The 21371-nt window shown below is 40.4% G+C and overlaps 2 protein-coding genes across 3 annotated transcripts in view; one reads left to right on the forward strand and one right to left on the reverse strand.

Moving 5' to 3' along the window:
* Positions 1-375: 375 nt before the first annotated feature.
* Positions 376-21371, reverse strand: part of gabra2b (gamma-aminobutyric acid type A receptor subunit alpha2b) — a 51509-nt gene continuing 30513 nt past the window's right edge. For both annotated transcript variants that reach the window (XM_083561609.1, XM_083561610.1), the window contains 3 exons: positions 17341-17493; positions 8046-8248; positions 376-2675 (listed from right to left, as the gene is read on the reverse strand). In XM_083561609.1, coding sequence (XP_083417735.1) covers positions 2367-2675; positions 8046-8248; positions 17341-17493 — 665 coding nt within the window. In that variant the 3' untranslated portion in view covers positions 376-2366. The remainder of the gene's footprint in view (positions 2676-8045; positions 8249-17340; positions 17494-21371) is intronic.
* Positions 3881-5812, forward strand: LOC310737425 (uncharacterized protein; the record flags this gene model as incomplete). The annotated part of the gene is made up of 4 exons (XM_083561754.1): positions 3881-3931; positions 4024-4214; positions 4596-5148; positions 5507-5812. 4 exons carry the CDS (start codon positions 3881-3883, stop codon positions 5810-5812), a joined length of 1101 nt encoding a protein of 366 aa, XP_083417880.1.

A 21371-nucleotide genomic window follows, 5' to 3' on the forward strand; every position in this document is an offset into this window, starting at 1 on the left:
GACAGTTTATGTAGTGATGAACTTAAATCACTGTTCGTTCCTCACTTCCTAGTTACGACAGCTCATTTACCATAATCAATAAGAGCTGCCATTTAGAGGGTCAGAGTGAGCTGTCATTGTTACTGATGAATTTGTAATTATTAGCAATATTCCCTACTGTGATTTGAATAAATGAATCATTCATAAATCAAAACCTAGATATTAAGGTTTATTTCCAGAATTTCCATTTTTGTTTGCCTGTACTGCGCTCCAGCTCTCTGTGTATTGATGCGTCTTTGAGCTGTGCATCTTAGTCACAGGCATGAATTTGCAACAAATTCACTCTTGAAATTTAGTTAAATGAGAAATAGTTGTAGGGAAAAGAACTTGAACAAATCAATAAACATTTTTTTAATTCAGCAAGAAGCCGTTGAAAGAGTAACAAGAATTAAAGAGCAAATATCACTATTTATAACTTACTGCAAAATCCAGCAGCAGTCGAAAAAAGATTTGGTCGTCTGTCATTTTTCCAAATTCATTGGGTATGACTGAAAAAATAAAACACGAACAACCTGTGCTGGATCTGACACATCAGCAATTCAAAAGGACATTCAATTCACTGGTCAAAATAAAATGAAAATCATAGTAGCACATTACAGAATTTCTTTGTCAACACAGAAAATTCAGCAAACCCCTCTTCCACTGTGTCTTGTCTCCCAAAGGACATCAGTTAAATAGCCAGTAAATAAATATGCACTTTCCATATCCAAACGTATATTACAATAATATCTACAAGTTAATAAAACACTCATAGGCCTTTTACAAAGCATTATTACATTCCATATATATGCAACTGCAACCAGCATTGCACTGTTTGTTTGTTTTTTATTGCTCCAACAACTTTCTGCATAACCACAATGCACAATCTGTTTACACAAAGCTACAAACTACTTAAAAAAAAATTAATGTAGTGCTTGATATGGATTTTAATTGTAATTGAAATTTCAGAAAGAATAAATAAAAATAGATAGATTGATAGACAAACAAAAATACAAACAAACAGGTAAATAAATAACTCACATTCTGTAAGAGTAAAAAAAAATATATAATCAATGATTACATGCAAAATGTACCATGTACCATTTCAGCCATTTTGTCTTACAGCCAAGACAATACTGCAGCATGCTTTGTATATGGATTTATTTCCTTTCCTATAAACATGACAGTAATGCCAGAAATAAAATCACACGCAATGCTATAAATCAAATATCAATCCTGCACAGGGGAACAACCTCGTAGTCCAGCGGATTTCAGACACAAATAAAGATATATAAAAATATTTAGCTTGATAATAGCGGGTAACCATGCATTACTTGAAGCACTTGTAGGTGTTTGGTCCACATTTTGCCACTAAAATAAAGCATAATTTCCAAGTCAGTAAGTAAGTAAGAAAATAATTAAATAAATAAAAGTGTAGCAATAGATAATAATTTAATAATTTAATAATTAAAAAATAAATTCAAGTGTATCAATAGCCAGATTGATCGTCCTTTGTTTTTTTAAGGTAAAATGTCCAGACTCAAAAACGGACAAGGAAATAAATAAATACAAAAAAGACACAGGGAGAGAGTGGCGCTGTTCACAAGTTTTCACCTCTTCCCTGCCTGAAAAGTTTGTTCAGAATAAATAATTTTTTCCCCACAAAAGTATTTGCACGATATTGATTTGAAACAGAATGAACTTAGTGAAGTGAATACTAAATTGAACAGAATTCAAACTTTAATAAATACTGTCGTGTTTAAAATTTACTGTAATAAATATAAATGAACAACATAAAACATTTTTGGTTTCACAGTAAAGAATGAGAGTAAAAATGTAAATGGCAATTTGATGTTTCTTCCTTTTTTTTGACTGTTCCTCACATTAAATCTTCATCTTGGTAACGGTCCACAAGCACCATTACAAAACAAATATATAAAGTAATAATATTGTGACTATAAAGGCTAAAAATAAATTAACTACAACAAATTCAGTACACTACAATATGCCAGAGTAGATCACAGAAAAAGGTCTGTTAGTGGAATCCACAAACACTCACAGAACAGCAAAATAGAAACACAGTAAACCCATGGGGAACAGCCATGTTTGGGAAAAATAAAAACATACAGGGCATATAATTTATGCATAAATACATATGTACATTTTCTGAAAAGCGCAGCAGAAAAAACACGGTAGAAAAGAGAGAAGAGAGGAGACACAATCAACGGTCCATGGCTCGGTGGCTGGATATTGACACACTGCTTACATGAGTGAATGAGTGTTTGAAGTCCCTGGATGGTTTTTGGCTTTTCTCTTTAGTCCTGGATCTTCAGCACTACTAAACAGCATCATTGGTTAGAAGGAACCATGTCCTTGATAACGGGTTCTCTGTTTAAATAGGTGGCCCAATAAACCAGATTGAAGGTTCCAAAGAGGACAGGGAACATGATGCGGGACATGCGGTCGATCTTACTCACGCTATTGAAGGTTTTCTTGTTCTCGGTTGGCTTGCTCTCGCTTTTGGTCTTGCCTGTTTCTGCGACCCCGCCTTTAGCAATGGTGGGCAAGACAGAGTCCTTTGTGATATTGGGAGCGTAGTTCGCAACAGCCACTGCGTACGCATTGTTTTTCTTGATCACAGAGGCTTTCTCCTTCTTCTGTGACCGGAAAACCAATGGAAAGAAAAAGGGAACGTTTTCAGTCTTAGGATGACAAAGAACACAAAGATAAATGTTGCTTTTCTTCTCAAAAGCTGCAATTTGTAAGTGGTTGCGATGTTTAATGACTCAGATTCGAGCTTAAATATACGCATAAGCTGACAGAAGGGGAATGCCATTTCTGTTTGACATTTACTTACCATTACTTGATTAGGGAAAAGACATGCTCATGAATAAGCAATGAGCCTAAATACTGAAATTTTCAACAAGACTGACAGGAAAGTATTTGAATGGTCTGATGTAACTTGATTTCAGAGGGCTGAAAAAGCCTCCTGTTAGGATCTCAGTTAGACTTGCTGGATATAAGGAGACATGATTGACAGCATGCCGGGTGAAATTTAATTTTCAGAGCTGAGTCTACTGGACTGCATTACAGGCAGAATTAGAAGTCAAATTAACCTGGAAATTAAACTTAATAGTGGTAAACTATAAATCTACTTAAATGTTTTAAGATAGAATGTGGGATGCGGAGGTTTGCAGCATGGAGAAATTACTGAGTTGGCTCAGTTATGGATCGTTTCATTAGTTTTAGCTTGATGCATAACATGAGTTGATTTTATACACGATGGAATAAAAACAAAGTCTACAGTTATCGAAATACCTACACACTCCTATTCACAAAGTATAATAGACAATATATCATTCATAATAAAATAATCCATAAATATCGACTGTCAAATGCCACTTGTTTTCAAATTAAAGGGTCATTCATCAAGTCCTTGCTTAATTTAATTATCATTGATTTTCACAAAAATGACTGCTATGGGCCGCAATGCAGACGTTTTATTAGGGCTTTCTTTGGAAATTACTATAAAATTCACTGAACCACCAATAGTCAACACAAAGGAATAACACAGGCTAATCCATCATTAAAAGACAAACATATTGCTTAGACCATTACTCATCTGGTTTGATACATAAACTTCCATATCCTTGTTTTCATTAGAAGAAATTAAGTGCATACTTCAAAACTTTAAGGTAGCATCACAAGCAATATTAATAAAATTGTTATCATAAATAAAACTAAATAAGATAATTTTATATACTTATTGTCAGGAATCCCCCTGCCACGCCCCCTTCGGAGGCTGTCTTTCCCGGGGATTCCGTGACGCACTGCGCTCCTGTTCTGTGCGTGCCCCGCCCGCATGCAGCTGCTCGCAATTGGGCTACACGAGGAGCAGCTGAGACTCATCTCCGTTTCCCCTTACGCCACCCATATAAACGCTGACCATCACGAACTGTCGTTTATTGTATGTACATGTGTGTAGTTTCGTTTTGGTCTGTGCAGGTTCCTGGTGGCTCGCTGCTCCGCGTATGCTTCCCACGCTACGCATCTTCTCCTTCCGGATTCCTCGTTCTCTCCACGGCGGCGTGTGCGTTTCCCGTCGCTCCTAGAACTTCGGACACTTCTCCTTCTCTGCCTCCGCGCCTTCTGGTTTATCCCGCTCTGCGGGTGCTTTATGTTGGCTCTGCCCTTTTGTATAATAAAAACGCCGGCTTTTATTTCTGCCTCCGCCTCCATCTACGCCGCTTGACAGAATAACCGACCCCTGAAAAGGAAAAAAAGGACTGGAAAAAAGAGGAAAGAAAGGAAAGGACATGATCGGATTAACGCCGTGTTCCCGGCGCGAATCGCACCTCGGTGGGCGATCTCGGTCATGTTCGGCGGCACCACACCCCTACGATGATGTCACGGGATTCCCAAAGCGTTTCTCTGGCCACAGAGCAGAACGGGGCAATTTTTTACGGAGCGTACTTGACTTTATGGAGTTGAATGCGTTCCGCTACCCGACGGAGAGAACCAGGGTCGCTTCAGTCTTCTCTCTCCTGACGGGGGAATCCCTCACTCTCGCCTTACAGCTATGGGACGTGTATGGGGGTGAGTTTGGCACGTGCACCCGGTTCCTACAGCTTCTCACCACTCGGGTTGGTCACGGCTGATCTTCAGCTCCTCTCACCCGCCTCTGAGAACACGGTCCCATCCCAGGACCTCCCGGAAAGCTCTGCTCCGCCCCGGGACCTCCAAGAAAGCATGGCTCCGCCCCAGGACCTCCCGGAAAGCTCCGCCCAGCTCCAGGTCCCTTCAGAAAGCTCCGCCCAGCTCCAGGTCCCTCCAGAAAGCTCCGCCCAGCTCCAGGTCCCTCCAGAAAGCTCCGCCCAGCTCCAGGTCCCGCCAGAGAGCTCCGCCCAGCTACAGGTCCTGCCAGAGAGCTCCGCCCAGGTCCCGCCAGAGAGCTCCGCCCAGTTCCAGGTCCCGCCGGAGAGCTCAGCCTCGCTCCAGGCTCTGCCAGAGAGCTCCGCCCCTCCGCTCCAGGTTCTTCAAGAGAGCTCCGCCTCTCCGCTCCAGGTTCTCCAAGGGAGCTCCGCCTCTCCGCTCCAGGTTCTCCAAGGGAGCTCCGCCTCTCCGCTCCAGGTTCTCCAAGGGATCTCCTCTCGCCTCCAAGCGACCCCGTGGGCTCCTCTCCGCCTCCGAGCGACCCCGAGAGCTCGGTTTAGCTCCAGTGTCCCGAAGAATGCTCCACTAAGCTCCAGCGTTCCGAGGAGTGCTCCGCTCAGCTCCAGCGTCCCGAGTGCGACGGCTCACCCCACAGTCCTGCAGCAGGCGAAGTGATGCCTCAGAGCTCCTCCCACGGCGACGTCTCGCTCCCGAGCTCCTCCCACGGCGATGTCTCGCTCCCGAGCTCCTCCCACATGGCACTCCAGGGGTCCTCTAAGGGCGTCGCTCCGCCCAGCTCCAGGTCCCGCCAGGGAGCTCCGCCTCTCCGCTCCAGGTTCTCCAAGGGAGCTCCTCTCCGCCTCCGAGCGACCCCGTGGGCTCCTCTCCGCCTCCGAGCGACCCCGTGGGCTCCTCTCCGCCTCCGAACGACCCCGTGGGCTCCTCTCCACCTCCGAGCGACCCCGAGAGCTCAGTTCAGCTCCAGCGTCCCGAGGAATGCTCCGCTCAGCTCCAGCGTCCCGAGGAGTGCTCCGCTCAGCTCCAGCGTCCCGAGGAGTGCTCCGCTCAGCTCCAGCGTCCCAAGGAGTGCTCCGCTCCAGGGTCCCGAGGAGGGCTCGGTTCCGTTTCTGGACCTCCGTGAGGGCTCAGCTCCGCTTGTGGATCTCCAGGCGAGCTCCTCTCTGCTCCTAGGCTGCCCAGCAGGCTCCGATCCGCTCCTGAGGGTCCCAAAGAGCGCCCCTTCACCCAGGGGTTTCCCTGTGTGCTCACCTCGACTCCAGAACTGCGAAAGGGAAGTCGAACCGCTGCCCCTGGGCTCCACCGAAGGCGACGGCTCACCCCACAGTCCTGCAGCAGGCGAAGTGATGCCTCAGAGCTCCTCCCACGGCGACGTCTCACTCCCGAGCTTCTCCCACGGCGATGTCTCGCTCCCGAGCCCCACCCACATGGCACTTCAGGGGTCCTCTAAGGGCGTCGCTCGGCCTCCTGACTCCGCCGAGTACGTCCTCCAACCTCCAGTCGGGGTCGTCAACACCATCCAGTTCCGGTTCCCCGCCGAGGAGGTCGCTCCGCCTCTAAAGACCACCGGGGGCTTCGCTCTGTCTCCGGTCTCCATCCAGGGGGTCTACCAGCCGGTAAGCCTCGCTGTCTACTCACCCCCGCCTCCGGCGGTCTGTCCCTTCCAGGTCCCCGTGGGTGGGAAGGCTCCGGTCCAGACCTCCGGCAAGGTCGTCTCACAGCTGCCGGCCTCCAATTAGGGCGTCAGGAATCCCCCTGCCACGCCCCCTTCGGAGGCTGTCTTTCCCGGGGATTCCGTGACGCACCGCGCTCCTGTTCTCATGCGTGCCCCGCCTGCATGCAGCTGCTCGCAATCGGGCTTCACGAGGAGCAGCTGAGACTCATCTCCGTTTCCCCTTACGCCACCCATATATACCCCACGCTGACCATCACGAACTGTCGGTTATTGTATGTACATGTGTGTAGTTTCTTTTTGGTCCGCGTATGCTTCCCACGCTACGCATCTTCTCCTTCCGGATTCCTCGTTCTCTCCACGGTGGCGTGTGCGTTTCCCGTCGTTCCTAGAACTTCTGACACTTCTCCTTCTCTGCCTCCGTGCCGCACCCTGCACCGTGGATGTTATTTTGTTTATTCTTTTGTCTTTCGGACTGCCGTTTGCCGGTTTAACCCGCTCTGCGGGTGCTTTATGTTGGCTCTGCCCTTTTGTATAATAAAAACGCAGGCTTATATTTCTGCCTCCGCCTCTATCTACGCCGCGTGACACTTATATATCTTATATATTAGACATGGGACTACATAGAGTCACAGTGTCCATTCTTGCAATTGGCATAGCCGCTCACATATACTTCACAATAAGGCACTTCTAATTGGAGAGAGACCTATCTCTGTCCTCTGATTGGAAATGCTGGAATTCATTACTTTGTCCACTCACTCACTTAGGTTTTTTTTTTTTTTTTTTACTTTTCAGAAACAATTTCAGAGTATAATATCCATTTGATCAAATTGTGGTAAAGGCAGCATATGATACACTTCCACTAGACAAGCTTTGGAGACATGAAAGACCCTGGCTAATCCTGAGCTTGGGATGGTGTGTGCTCTAATATTCATGACTCATGTAGTTGCCCTGATCACCTTTAAATTCACTTTAATTATATGCGTAGGACTTATTTAACCTCTTTTAATCTCCAACACATGAATGTCATAAGTAATCCCTAATGAGAACTGCCAAATGAAGGTAGCAAGTCTTCAAATCAATAAATGAGTACTAGCCAGTCTCACAGCAGCTATGAGGATTATTGCAGGTTGGTGGAATCTGCTTCAATCTCATTCCACTTAACCATGGATTCTTAGTAGAACTATATGGAGCTCTCAACAGCTTGAATTAATTGTGCCAACGAAACTACCTTCAATATTTGGATTAGTGCTGTCTATAAATTAAAGTGATTTAAATAATTAAATTGCCCCTTCACCACCATCAACTTTCAACATCATGCATTTTTACCAATATATATATATATATATATATATATATATATATATATATATATATATATATATATATATATATATATATTCAGTTAGTCGTCAACTTACAACCTATGCAACTTACGACCATTCGACTTTACGACCACAATCGCTAGCCGCGGCGTACGTAATTTTTTACCAGCTTCCGGCATCATTTCACAGTACTGTACATATAGCCTACTCTACTTACGACCAAATCGTGTTACGACCAATTTGTCGGTCCCAATTGTGGTCGTAATCCGACGACTACCTGTATATATACATAGATATAAAAGCATATTTATCAATCAGATAAACACATTATCCTTCACAGAAATAGACACGTTTATTACCTTGTCATTGACCACGCTCTTGCCGTCCCATGCCCAGCCCCGTTTGGTGAAGTAGTTGACGGTTGCGAATTCAATAAGGGCTGAGAAGACAAATGCGTAGCACACAGCTATGAACCAGTCCATGGCGGTGGCGTAAGCAACTTTAGGGAGTGAGTTACGGGCACTAATACTCAGAGTTGTCATGGTGAGCACAGTTGTCACACCTGAAATACATAAGCGATGGGACAAGAGAGTCTAAATAAAGAATTCAGATTTTGCAGTCTTACCAAAACCTAGCAAGTAATTCATTAATTGTAATGTGTGAAAGAATGGGTGATTCAAATGGTTCCAACACAATGCTATACTCTGCTGAGTCTCTAATGTAAATTAGAGGTTCAGCAAACTGCAATATTCTTAGAGACAAAACAGAAAATATTGTCTGCCCCAAGTCTATTGTTTCCAGTTCTGAAAATGGCTACAGCATCCTGTGATGCCTCACTGAACCTAATTTTCTCTTCTCCTTAATTTCCATGTCTCTGTTCCACTATTTAGTACAAAAGTGTATTTTTAGCTCGTGCCTACAAAATTACACAAAGGCCCTGTGAAAGCATTTTGGCATACTTTATTTTGCAATAAATAGCAATAATTATTTATTGCAGTTACAATAACTGCATCTTTTTGTAAAATAAAAAAAACATGTTTCAAATAGCCCCTCTTACACTCATGTCCTTTCAGCATAATATTTAGAAAGCCAATGACTACATGAGAAGATTCCAAACTGAAAGTCCTTTTTATACTTGGTTGTTTCATGCATTTTAATATCGGGATTCTATCCAGATGGAGATAGTTCACAAAAATATGAAAGGCAATTTTTTTCACATTTTCACAAAGTCACATTTGAAATCTGAATGTAATGAGCTAGTTTATTATTATTTATATTAATGCACATTCAGTCTTTAGAATTCAGTCTTGACTACAGCGGAATAATGCATGTGGTTAAAATCTTAATATCTTAGGAGCTTAAAATCAAAATGCTATCTACGTAAAGGATGCATGTAATGACCAGGAGTCATAATGTTTGTAAATTACACCTCTGCCTTAAAAAAAAAAGGCTGCCAAACACATTGTATTTTCTAATTTTGAAGAACACATAAACAAATGCCTGCAAATTATAACAGGAATTTTATGAATACTGGTGAGAGAAAATCAGCTGTGTGTCAGAAAGCCTCATCATTATGAAAGCCCAAACTGGATTATGCCATTCTGATCTTGTTAATGCTCAAGTTTAATGAACAGCAAAGAAAAAAATAAAGGCAATAAGGCAGGACAGTAACAGTTGATTTGAGATGAGCAGAGAATGTGACTGACAGAGCAGAAATAATGTAATTGCATATACAGTACAGTACAATCAATATTTCATTCACCTAATCTCATACTGATGGTGAACGAAACACAGGCAAAAATTAGGGGGCTTTTACACTGGCAGTGAAGTCCAAAACAAAGCAGGATTTGCATGAAACATTGGTAGTCATTTTTCTAAAATGCCAAACCTGTGACTACCTGTAGGAGACGGTTTGAGTTGGGTTGCACTGGAACTGTGCCAAGATTCCTGTGAATGTAACTAGTGCTCATAAAAAAAAAGTAAAATAGCATTTAACTAGAAAAGTGGCATTTGCTTAGACAGTAAAGTAACCTGCGCGTGTGTTTTAGCTGATGGCATCATTTGTTTCCCCGAATGAAGTCTTTGCTCTCAGATGTTTCCTCAAATGACAACTTTGCAAACAGTAGAAAAGGGCTTTCTCCTTTACATTCAATGACCTGCACCATGTATCAAAAAAGACGCAAGTTCAATTATTCTGCTGAACATAACAGAACAAAGCAATGATTATGGTAAGTGCTTTGTGTTCAGGTACAATTGCGATGAAGTAAAAGGAACTCAAACATATCAGGGTTTGTTAAAATCAAGAAAGTCTTAATCCAGAATAATGCTTTGGGAGGCGCGGGGAAGGCTCACACTTGGATTCGGACCGTAGCAAACAGTGGCCAGAATGACAACCACCTTAATGGCTTCATTCAAAAGATCAAGGAAAAAGTAGCATTAAGATAGTCATCTCTATCATATATCCATATCAACACAGAAAGAAAGACAGAAAAACAATGTCAGTGATTAACAACAAGACTTTTTTTTTCTGTCTCTCTATTGACACATCAAAAATATAAAGAAGGCTAAAATGTTCAGCATATGATCCTATCAGGCTTGTTAGACATCACATGGCTCAACACTGTTATTTCACAAGTGCTAATTACCCTCTCCTGAATATTGTTGCCATATGGAAACATCTAATGTATCTGTTTTTAAAGCACATTCACCTATAATTTAGGTGCACCAATTATGTAACTTGAAGACACATGACATATAAAGTTCCTACAGTAGAAATCCTGGAGTTATGCTGTTCATGAAATGTGTATCCCTGCTCCGTGGAATCAAAAAGTCAAGATGTCTATTTGCTTTATTTTTTGGTGATGCCACTTGTCAGTGAAAAACACCATGATGTATCAGCCACTTTGCTGAATGAATTCTTAAGTTATACGTTTCTTCTCCTGCTTTTATTTTAGCTTTTAAAAAAAGGTTCTACAGTAAAATTATTAAAATGTTCTTCTCTAAAAGACTTTTATAATCATTTATAAACAATAAGTAGGATGTAATAAAAAACAAATCAGTAATATTAACTAATTCGTATGTATCTAAAAATTAAATGTAAATTTCTACTTTACACACCCTTCTGACATCATTTTCCAGAAACTTGCTTTTGTGAGCAAGTCACACATGTGCCGCTTGCTTCGGTTTGGTTAGTCCAACAAATTTGTCAGCCTACAAGAAGCAGACAGGGTGTACACCAACAACGGAATAGAAAAATGATCAATGGGCATCAAAAGCAGACAAAGACATTAGATTTGCTTCAGTTTCTGACCTCAGTACTACACAAACCACAGCTAAATGGATCTTTGGCTTTAAGGTAAAATCTCCTTTACTAAAAAACAACAATTACAACATTACAGATTGGCATGTTTATGCCTTTGTTTTTTCCTACAGTGTTCTGTGTCTTAGACTCAGTTACATAATGAAAAATTGCTAAATTATTCATCACACTACAATAGTGGGAAAAAAAATCACAACGTTTTTTACAACAAACAGTTATTCAGTGTGATTATTAGTCACTTAGGTACTACAGTATGTGTACAATAATCCTCTTACTGTTGTGTTCTCTCAGTATAATTAGCTAAAAGCATGCACTTCAGCATTCTGTAAAGAAGCCACACAAATAGAGGAGAACAAGCACCATGCAACATATTAGTCACATCTTAGTCATAGTGAACCTTTGGTCTCAATTTAATCATCCAGCTGAAGGAACATGGTGTTTGTCTCCTGGAGTTCATATTGTCATACTGACTCACTCATCTAGGAGGCCAATAACATACAAACACACACACACACACATGCAAAAATCTATATTATTAATAAACCAGCAATACAAACATCGAAAATACTGCAATAATAAACAATTTATCAAATGATATTCTATAGTTTTTGGAATTTATTAATTTCATCATAACTGTTTATATCAAACTGTCAGACAAAGATGCGGGATTTAATGCTGCATAACTCATTGTTATGTCTTGAGGTCTGAATATTGATGTGACTGCATTAAATCCTCACTGCTTAACTCAATTTTGAATGTGGCCCAATAACTTCATGCTGCTCAAAATGAGGAGCAGGAAGGAAGACAAGCTCTCAGACCCTGCATCCAGTTGGACAATCAAAGATTTCAGCTTAGCCACATCTGACCCTAGGGTATCTGTTCACTTAGAATGAGACTCGGATTGATTTCTCAAGCTTCTTACTCTGCTTATCAGTTATCATTGGTCATGGGCATGTGTGGCTAATAGTCAATAATGAGGTATTGGACACATAAGTGGTTCTCCCTCTTTTGGCTTCCAAAGGACTCAGATATTGACTGCACCAGCAAAAGTCTTCCAGCATGGTTTATTAATCACTCAGAGCCACAGACCAGATGTTAACCAAAAAAAAAACCCTTTGTGATATGGTGGAAAAAAAAACCAGTATGTAGCCACAGGCCTGTTAGTCTTTTGGAAGATGGGAAAGAAACCATAAATCACACATACAGTGAGAAAAAAATAAGTATTTGAACACCCTGCTATTTTGCAAGTTCTCCCACTTAAAAATCATGCAGGGGTCTGAAATTGTCATCGTAGGTGCATGTCCACTGTGAGAGACATAATCTAAAAAAAAAAATCCAGAAATCACAATGTATGATTTTTTTTTACTATTTATTTGTATGATACAGCTGCAAATAAGTATTTGAACACCTGAGAAAGTCAATGTTAATATTTGTTTGTTTGCAATTACAGAGGTCAAACATTTCCTGTAGTTTTTCACCAGGTTTGCACACACTGCAGGAGGGATTTTGGCCCACTCCTCCACACAGATCTTCTCTAGATCAGTCAGGTTTCTGGCCTGTCGCTGAGAAACACGGAGTTTGAGCTCCCTCCAAAGATTCTCTATTGGGTTAAGGTCTGGAGACTGGCTAGGCCACACCAGAACCTTGATATGCTTCTTACAGAGCCACTCCTTGGTTATCCTGGCTGTGTGCTTTGGGTCATTGTCATGTTGGAAGACTCCAGCCTCGACCCATCTTTAATGCTCTAACTGAGGGAAGGAGGTTGTTCCCCAAAATCTCGCAATACATGGCCCCAGTCATCCTCTCCTTAATACAGTGCAGTCGCCCTGTCCCATGTGCAGAAAAACACCCCAAAGCATGATGCTACCACCCCCATGCTTCACAGTAGGGATGGTGTTCTTGGGATGGTACTCATCATTCTTCTTCCTTTAAACACGTTTAGTGGAATTATGACCCAAAAGTTCTATTTTGGTCTCATCTGACCACATGACTTTCTCCCATGACTTCTCTGGATCATCCAAATGGTCATTGGCAAACTTAAGACGTGCCTGGACATGTGCTGGTTTTAACAGGGGAACCTTCCATGCCATGCATGATTTCAAACCATGACGTCTTAGTATATTACCAACAGTAACCTTGGAAACGGTGGTCCCAGCTCTTTTTAGGTCATTGACCAGCTCCTCCTGTGTAGTTCTGGGCTGATTTCTCACTTTCCTTAGGATCATTTTTTTTTTAGATTATGTCTCTCACAGTGGACATGCACCTACGATGACAATTTCAGACCCCTCCATGATTTCTAAGTGGGAGAACTTGCAAAAAAGCAGGGTGTTCAAATACTTATTTTCCTCACTGTATATCCTCCTCATTGGCATTAGTTATTGATGTTAACGTTTTCCAGAAATTCTGTGCCACTACTAAGCAAAAACAGTGTATTACAAAAGTATTTATGACAAATGGTATATCAATTATCACTTCATGGCTTTGTTTGCCATGAGTTTGCATGTGCACCAGAAGGTATCATGGTAAGATTACTAACAATAGCAGTTATCTGTTGTTCCCAGAACCCAGAACATAGTGTTCTGTCACAAGCTTGCTTATTCCAGTACAATTTTCATTATGACTTCCTACTTTCATTATTTTTCTGTTGCCTGGTTTCCGAAGGTAATTCTCTAGTTCCAAATAGGTTTTAACCAACATCTGGGTTCCTGTTATATAAGAATGGATAACCTTTTATTATATTTGTCTACCATTCTTTGACTATAGATTTTAGGATAATCTCAGTACTGAACACAGTCTCTCTCTCATTCTTTTTTAAGCGTACTTGGTGCGGACAAGTCAATTTAATTTAAAATTGACTTGTCCGCACCAAGTACGCTAAAACTGCTGGGTTACAGTTTAAGTGGGAATTTAATTTTTTTTTTTTTATTACAAATATTCCAGACATGATTCACTCTTGTTGAGCCAAGCCAGTTATCTATGCTTCCCACTAAAGTGTCACGGCAGATGAATTATCATGGATTTTTGTTATAAGCAGGAATCACAGGGCAAAAGCACAAAATAACCTGCAGATATAAAAACCCATCATAAATCATAAACATGCTGTGACAGGTTTATCTATGGCACATAGCATTTCTTGACAGGTGATTTACTGATGTGGATTAAGGATGCCCTCAGCACATTTCCATGCTTCCAATTTATTGACTGGAGGGGGTGTGTGGTGTAACCAGGAGAGTAGGCCAAAACATCACACACTTGCTTTTCAGGCACATTTTGGAAGAGTCTGGCACTGAATTAGTACAGTTTGATGTGACACTAGTATCTAGCAGTAGAACCGCATATCATTTTATTTTAAGTTCTTTAGATAATTCTCTTTTTTTATATATAAAATGAATACTAAATAATAATAATAATAATAATAATAATATTGATGATAATACTGAAAATAACAACGATAATTAAAAAGAAGAAGAAGACATCAGACACACCGTCAATGGTTGGACGAAGCTTAAACAATCTAAATATACTTAAACTACCTGGTCAGATACATCCAATGGACTATGTGCAAGCACCTGGGTGAAGTGCCTGACAAACACTATAAACACTTACTCTGACAAAGTCATCGTCAACATGACAACATTCATGTGGGATATGCCTATTCTCGCTGATCACATCATACTAGCTAACCGTTCTGACGCAGTGCTCCACAATAAGTGAGAGGACATGCCTGCTGACAGACATTTCCATTCCAGACAATGTAACTGTTAGGCTCAGAGAGAGTGAAAAACTCAGCAAATTCAAGGATCTGGAAATTGAGATCAGCAGAATGTGTAACGCAAAACAAGAGTGGTGCTGATCAAAGTAGGTGGACAAGGAAAACTCGTCAAGGGATTTAACAACCACATTCAGATCCTTCCAGATCACCTGTCAGCCTTAGAAATGTGAAAGACTGCACTCATGGGTACCACACACACACACACACACACACACACACACACACACACACACACACACACACACACACACACACACACACACACATACTTGGAAGGTGCTTGGATAAATTACTGTGCTTTTTTGTTGAGAACTGAATTCAGCAGAAAACTATGAAAGCAACAAGGTGAAAGGGAAATAATACTGTTCAACATTTCTCATAAACAGTGTCATATCAAATGTCCATAATGAAGAGCACATTACATTTTATGCTCAAATTTACCATATGTCTTATAAGTAATATTATTCCAAATAAAATTAAACCACTGTATCCAAATGAATTCTCTCCATTTCTTTCTCTCTCTTACTCTCCACCTTCGATTGTTTAATTTTGCTTTCTAGTTGAAAAAAAAAAACACAAAATATACAGTATTTATCAGCAATAAAATAGTTTGTGTTGTAATGAATCTCATTACACTGTATTATACTGACAACACATTGTATCGAAACAAACTCATTTGCATCCCATTGAATGGTTGAAATGTATTTTCATGCTCTGGATTGTTGCTCATGATTAAAATGCATATAACATTTCTTTAATAAGGACAGACAGAATAGTGAGAGTTAGGGGCAAACTGGGGAGAATCACCTTTTGCTTCAGTGCTATACAGTGAGTAAAATAAGTATTTGAACACCCTGCTATTTTGCAAGTTCTCCCACTTAGAAATCATGGAGGGGTCTGAAATTGTCATCGTAGGTGCATGTCCACTGTGAGAGACATAATCTAAAAAAAAAATCCAGAAATCACAATGTATGATTTTTTAACTATTTATTTGTATGATACAGCTGCAAATAAGTATTTAAACACCTGTCTATCAGCTAGAATTCTGACCCTCAAAGACCTGTTAGTCTGCCTTTAAAATGTCCACCTCTACTACATTTATTATCCTAAATTAGATGCACCTGTTTGAGGTCGTTAGCTGCATAAAGACACCTGTCCTACTAACATGGCCAAGACCAAAGAGCTGTCCAAAGATGCTAGAGACAAAATTGTACACCTCCACAAGGCTGGAAAGGGCTACGGGGAAAATGGCAAGCAGCTTGGTGAAAAAAGGTCCACTGTTGGAGCAATCATTAGAAAATGGAAGAAGCTAAACATGACTGTCAATCTCCCTCGGACTGTGGCTCCATGCAAGATCTCACCTCGTGGGGTCTCAATGATCCTAAGGAAGGGGAGAAATCAGCCCAGAACTACACGGGAGGAGCTGGTCAATGACCTGAAAAGAGCTGGGACCACCGTTTCCAAGGTTACTGTTGGTAATACACTAAGACGTCATGGTTTAATATCATGCATGGCACGGAAGGTTCTCCTGCTTAAACCAGCACATGTCTAGGCACGTCTTAAGTTGCCAATGACCATTTGGATGATCCAGAGGAGTCATGGGAGAAAGTCATGTGGTCAGATGAGACCAAAATAGAACTTTTGGGTCATAATTCCACTAAACGTGTTTAAAGGAAGAAAAATGATGAGTACCATCCCAAGAACACCATCCCTACTGTGAAGCATGGAGGTGGTAGCATCATGCTTTGGGGGTGTTTTTCTGCACATGGGACAGGGCGACTGCACTGTATTAAAGAGAGGATGACCGGGGCCATGTATTGCGAGATTTTGGGGAACAACCTCCTTCCCTCAGTTAGAGCAGTGAAGATGGGTCAAGGCTGGGTCTTCCAACATGACAATGACCCAAAGCACACAGCCAGGATAACCAAGGAGTGGCTCTGTAAGAAGCATATCAAGGTTCTGGCATGGCCTAGCCAGTCTCCAGACCTAAACCCAATAGAGAATCTTTGGAGGGAGCTCAAACTCTGTGTTTCTCAGCGACAGGCCAGAAACCTGACTGATCTAGAGAAGATCTGTGTGGAGGAGTGGGCCAAAATCCCTCCTGCAGCGTGTGCAAACCTGGTGAAAAACTACAGGAAACGTTTGACCTCTGTAATTGCAAACAAAGGCTACTGTACCAAATATTAACATTTACTTACTCAGGTGTTCAAATACTTATTTGCAGCTGTATCATACAAATAAATAGTTTAAAAATCATATATTGTGATTTCTGGATTTTTTTTTTAGATTATGTCTCTCACAGTGGACATGCACCTACGATGACAATTTCAGACCCCTCCATGATTTCTAAGTGGGAGAACTTGCAAAATAGCAGGGTGTTCAAATACTTATTTTTCTCACTGTAGTTTCTGGGATGTAATATCAAAACCTATCATGCCTTAGACTTTACCTCCGCATCAAATGTGTTTAAATAAGAATGCATTCTCTATCCATGTCATATCCAATAGTCCAACTGTAAGGTGTAAATAGAATAAACAGGGAAATTACTCATTACAGTACTCACCAAACACCGTTCTGGCAGGCACTGACTCACGATTGAGCCAAAAGGAGACCTGTGATAAGATGACCGTCATGATGCAAGGGAGGTATGTCTGAATCACAAAATAACCAATCTTCCTCTTCAGATGGAAGTGAGCTGTCATTACTGTGTACTCCCCTGCAAAACAATAGAACAGCAGAGTGTGATAAAGGACTAAACATATTGTACAGTTTAAGCCTAATTAAACACCGTGCCAGAACCCGAAGGGAATAAATGTTCAGACGTAATTTGAGTTCTGATCAAAAACAGTTTAATTGTCCCAGTCAAACGCTTTCTGTCACCTTGGTAAATCTTTGAATCATCAAATAATACTCTGTCTACGATTGCAATTAGTATTCAGAGCTACAGAAACATGTCAGGCCACCAGCCTGGATCTCTTATGGAAAGCTGTCAACAAAACAGACTGAGCGAGAGAGGGAAAGGGAGGGAGGGAGTAAGTCAAAGATGTGTGTTGCCCATGGCAACCAAATGGAGAAAGCTATCTGGATTCTGGACGAGGTGGAGGATGCCTTGATTCTGTCATCCAGCTAAGAGGAAAGTCCTTCTGAGAGCTTGCAGTGGGATTTTACCTTCCACTATTTCTCTAAGATATACTTTCTTCTTTTATCAGCATGCACCCTCCACACTTCTCTATTTATTCATCCATTATGTGGATTATCACATCCAGATGTGCATGCTTCGGGTTCTCCTTAAGGGAATAGGCGAAAGGGAATCCTGTAGTCTTGGTGCACTGTGTTGCTTTCTAGCACACAAACTCAATTTGCAATGCCTCTCCCAATGCGTGTATGTTTTTTATTTTCAACACTGAAAAAACATTTATTTCTGGTTACTGAGGTTAAGGTGATAGTTATATTTTTAAGTAGGTGCAGAATATTTTCTAGTTCAACCAATGCAGCCAATGTGCATAGTATGTTGATAAGGGTTTTAGTATCATAAAGTACATAAGTATCATATTATATAATTTAATACAAGGCTTTCCTGTCTAAATAGTCAAGCCTTTTTTTAATCAGATTTGGAGGCATCAGGAGGAATTGGAAGGTTGGAGCTCCCTCATGTTATGTCCCAGAGCTCCCTCATGTCTATGTTATCTTCTGGCTTCCCCTTCTAGCTATGGTGCCATAGTCTTACCAGAGTCCCTACTTGCAATCTAATGACACTGCACAGTGTCTTTAACTTTTATGTACTAATAACGATACCTTATTATCTATGTTTCTTTCTCTTTCTGTTGTCCACTTTCCTCTCTCTCTCTCTCTCTCTCTCTCTCTCTCTCTCTCTCTCTCTCTCTCTCTCTCTCTCTCTCTCTCTCTCTTATTAAACATGTTCCTGATGTACCAGTTATCTTGTCCCTTTCACACTTTTGGATCTGCCTGATTCATTCTGAACCCCTACCTCTTTTAGAAGTTCTCTTCAACTAAAGACCAATCCATGCAGCTGAGGATTTGTACACATGAACAGTCAAAAAAATCCAGGAGGTAACTGTGGAGGATTAAATTTTAAAGCCTTGAGGCTGAAACACTGTCTCTACTGATTTGCTCACTAGGGATAAGCTTATAGGGACAACATTAATAAATAAATTTTAAAGACTATTCTATAAATCATAAGTACTATCAGTATATCCTAGGGACTACATAAATCCTAGTCTATAGATTCCTGTAGAGCTGCTTTTAAACAATAGCCATTGTAAAAAGCGCTAGACAAGCAAAACTGAATTCAACCTCTATATCTCAGCATACTTTTCATTAGGTAATACAATTCTAACCAGAGATCAGATCTCTCTCTCTCTCTCTCTCTCTCTCTCTCTCTCTCTCTCTCTCTCTCTCTCTCTTTCTTTCTTTTTCCTGTATTTATTCATGATATTATTTAGATAGTTCATATATTTATAAAGTGGAGAATTTAGATTAAAATAAAACAAACAGACAAACAAACAAAATGTTTGAGCTATAGGTCACTCAAATTGAACTAATTTCAAAGCAATAAATCACGCATTTACAATGCTGGAATTCTATGGGTACATAAAACTCCACTTAGGTTGAAACAGTTATCGATAAAGGCAGAGTAATATACTCTATAAAAAAGGAAGCAGGGTTGCCAATGTCACTGAAAGAACAGGAAATTGGGAATGTACAAATCAGTGTGAGATGCAAAACAAACACAAATAAACAAAACATCTGGCCATATGTGTTGAAAAGGTCTGTGTCTATGTATGTTCATTTATTGCAAAGCATCATTCCCCTTGCCATTATGTGGGTATACTGAATACCTGCAGTCTAATGTATTGTATCGATGTACCACCATATTTTATCTGTGTGAATGAAGTCAGCATAAAATCCTTGTGGCTTGAAGATGGCAATTATGATTTGGGGATGACATCATTATGCATGTGTGTCCAGATGATAACAGTGTGTGCAAGTGATGGGAAACTGTGCTTTTTAAATGGGTCAGGTTAAGAAAAATTGCCATGTTCCGCTCCACTAAGGGACTGTGACATTGTATTGGGACGGCACAATGAGTCTGAAACACAGAATTTAATATGCTAAAAGATTTGCATGCTGCAAAGACAGAAGCATTTAGACACCTGTGTATGAAGATTTTCCTCCTGCTATTTTTACCATTTCTCGCCATCATTCACGGTCTGCATGTTTTCCAATTCAAACCTTGGACATTATTTGCCTGCATTTACTAATCATGCTTTGTTGTACACTTTGACAGTCCTATTACACCAGTAAACAACAACAAATCCCACGTACAATGGATTTGATTTAATTCCCATTTCAAACAGTCGAGTTTGCTTTTCATCTGTGTCTTCTTTTTACTTTCGTTTCTTCTTTATTATTCCACTTGTGAATTTAATTCCATTTTTTTTTTTTGGTCCTCGGGTTGACAACTGCTTTCTGTTTTTCAAATCATTCCAATTTTTGCACATTTCTTATGATCGCCTTTGTTGACGTTAATTTTGTCTACATTCCATGTGCACACAACTTTAAATTATAGAATAGCCTTTATTTGTCACATATACATTATAGTGTAGCGAAATTCTTTTTTTCCCGCATATCCCAGCTTGTTCGGAAGCTGGGTTAGAGCACAGGGCCTGTCATGACACAACTGTTGAGCCACAAAAACAAACATCTAACCTCTTAATTGCTAGTAATGAGCACATTCATCACTCTTCCCTCTTCCCCCCTAACAAGATGCCATCACTATGGTAATCAGTGATTGAAATGCAGATGTATCATTGTTTAAAGAGGCGGTGCTGTAACACAATTTTCTGGTAAAATCTTGATAAATTTGGGGAATTTTTGATACAATCAGTTTCGAGGTTGTAACAAAATAATTAACACTTCGAACCTGCAAATTCAAAAAAGATCTTATGAGAATCAAAGGCAAAGAGGGATGGGACAAGGCAGATGCAGAAGATACACATGTGACTTACAGCAGGCATGCATTTTTTATGGTTCCTGTAATCATCATTCCAGGCCAGAGCAATTATCTAAGTGGAGGCTGTTCTGAATTTTGCACACTTTAGTACACAGTGCCAAACCTTCATAGTTCAGTTTACTCAAATTGTTCTGGCAGAATGGCTGTGCTGATTGAATTGTCTCTTTTTATTTGTATTTTGTGATAGATAAATAATTTTTCTTTGAGGGGAATATTCAGGAGTAATGGGCTCATAGCGAGAGTTAACAGCAAAACTGTACTAGTCAGCCAGTTGGCGCACTGCAACAACAGTAATACTGTACCTTGGCACATAAATCATTATTTAAAGTAGCATCACTAGATGCTGAGGAAGCATTTGTTAGGGTGTAGTGGTCGTTTCTCTTTACCTCTGTTTCTGTCATATATATATATATATATATATATATATATATATATATATATATATATATATATATATATATATATATATATATATATATATATATAATTTACCCAGCATCTCTGTGGTTGCTAACAGATACATATCAAAACAATGCAAGCTACAAAGAGGTGCTCAACAA

The sequence above is a fragment of the Silurus aristotelis genome (assembly GCF_946808225.1).
Source record: "Silurus aristotelis genome assembly, chromosome: 14".
In the NCBI taxonomy this organism is placed as follows: domain Eukaryota; kingdom Metazoa; phylum Chordata; class Actinopteri; order Siluriformes; family Siluridae; genus Silurus; species Silurus aristotelis.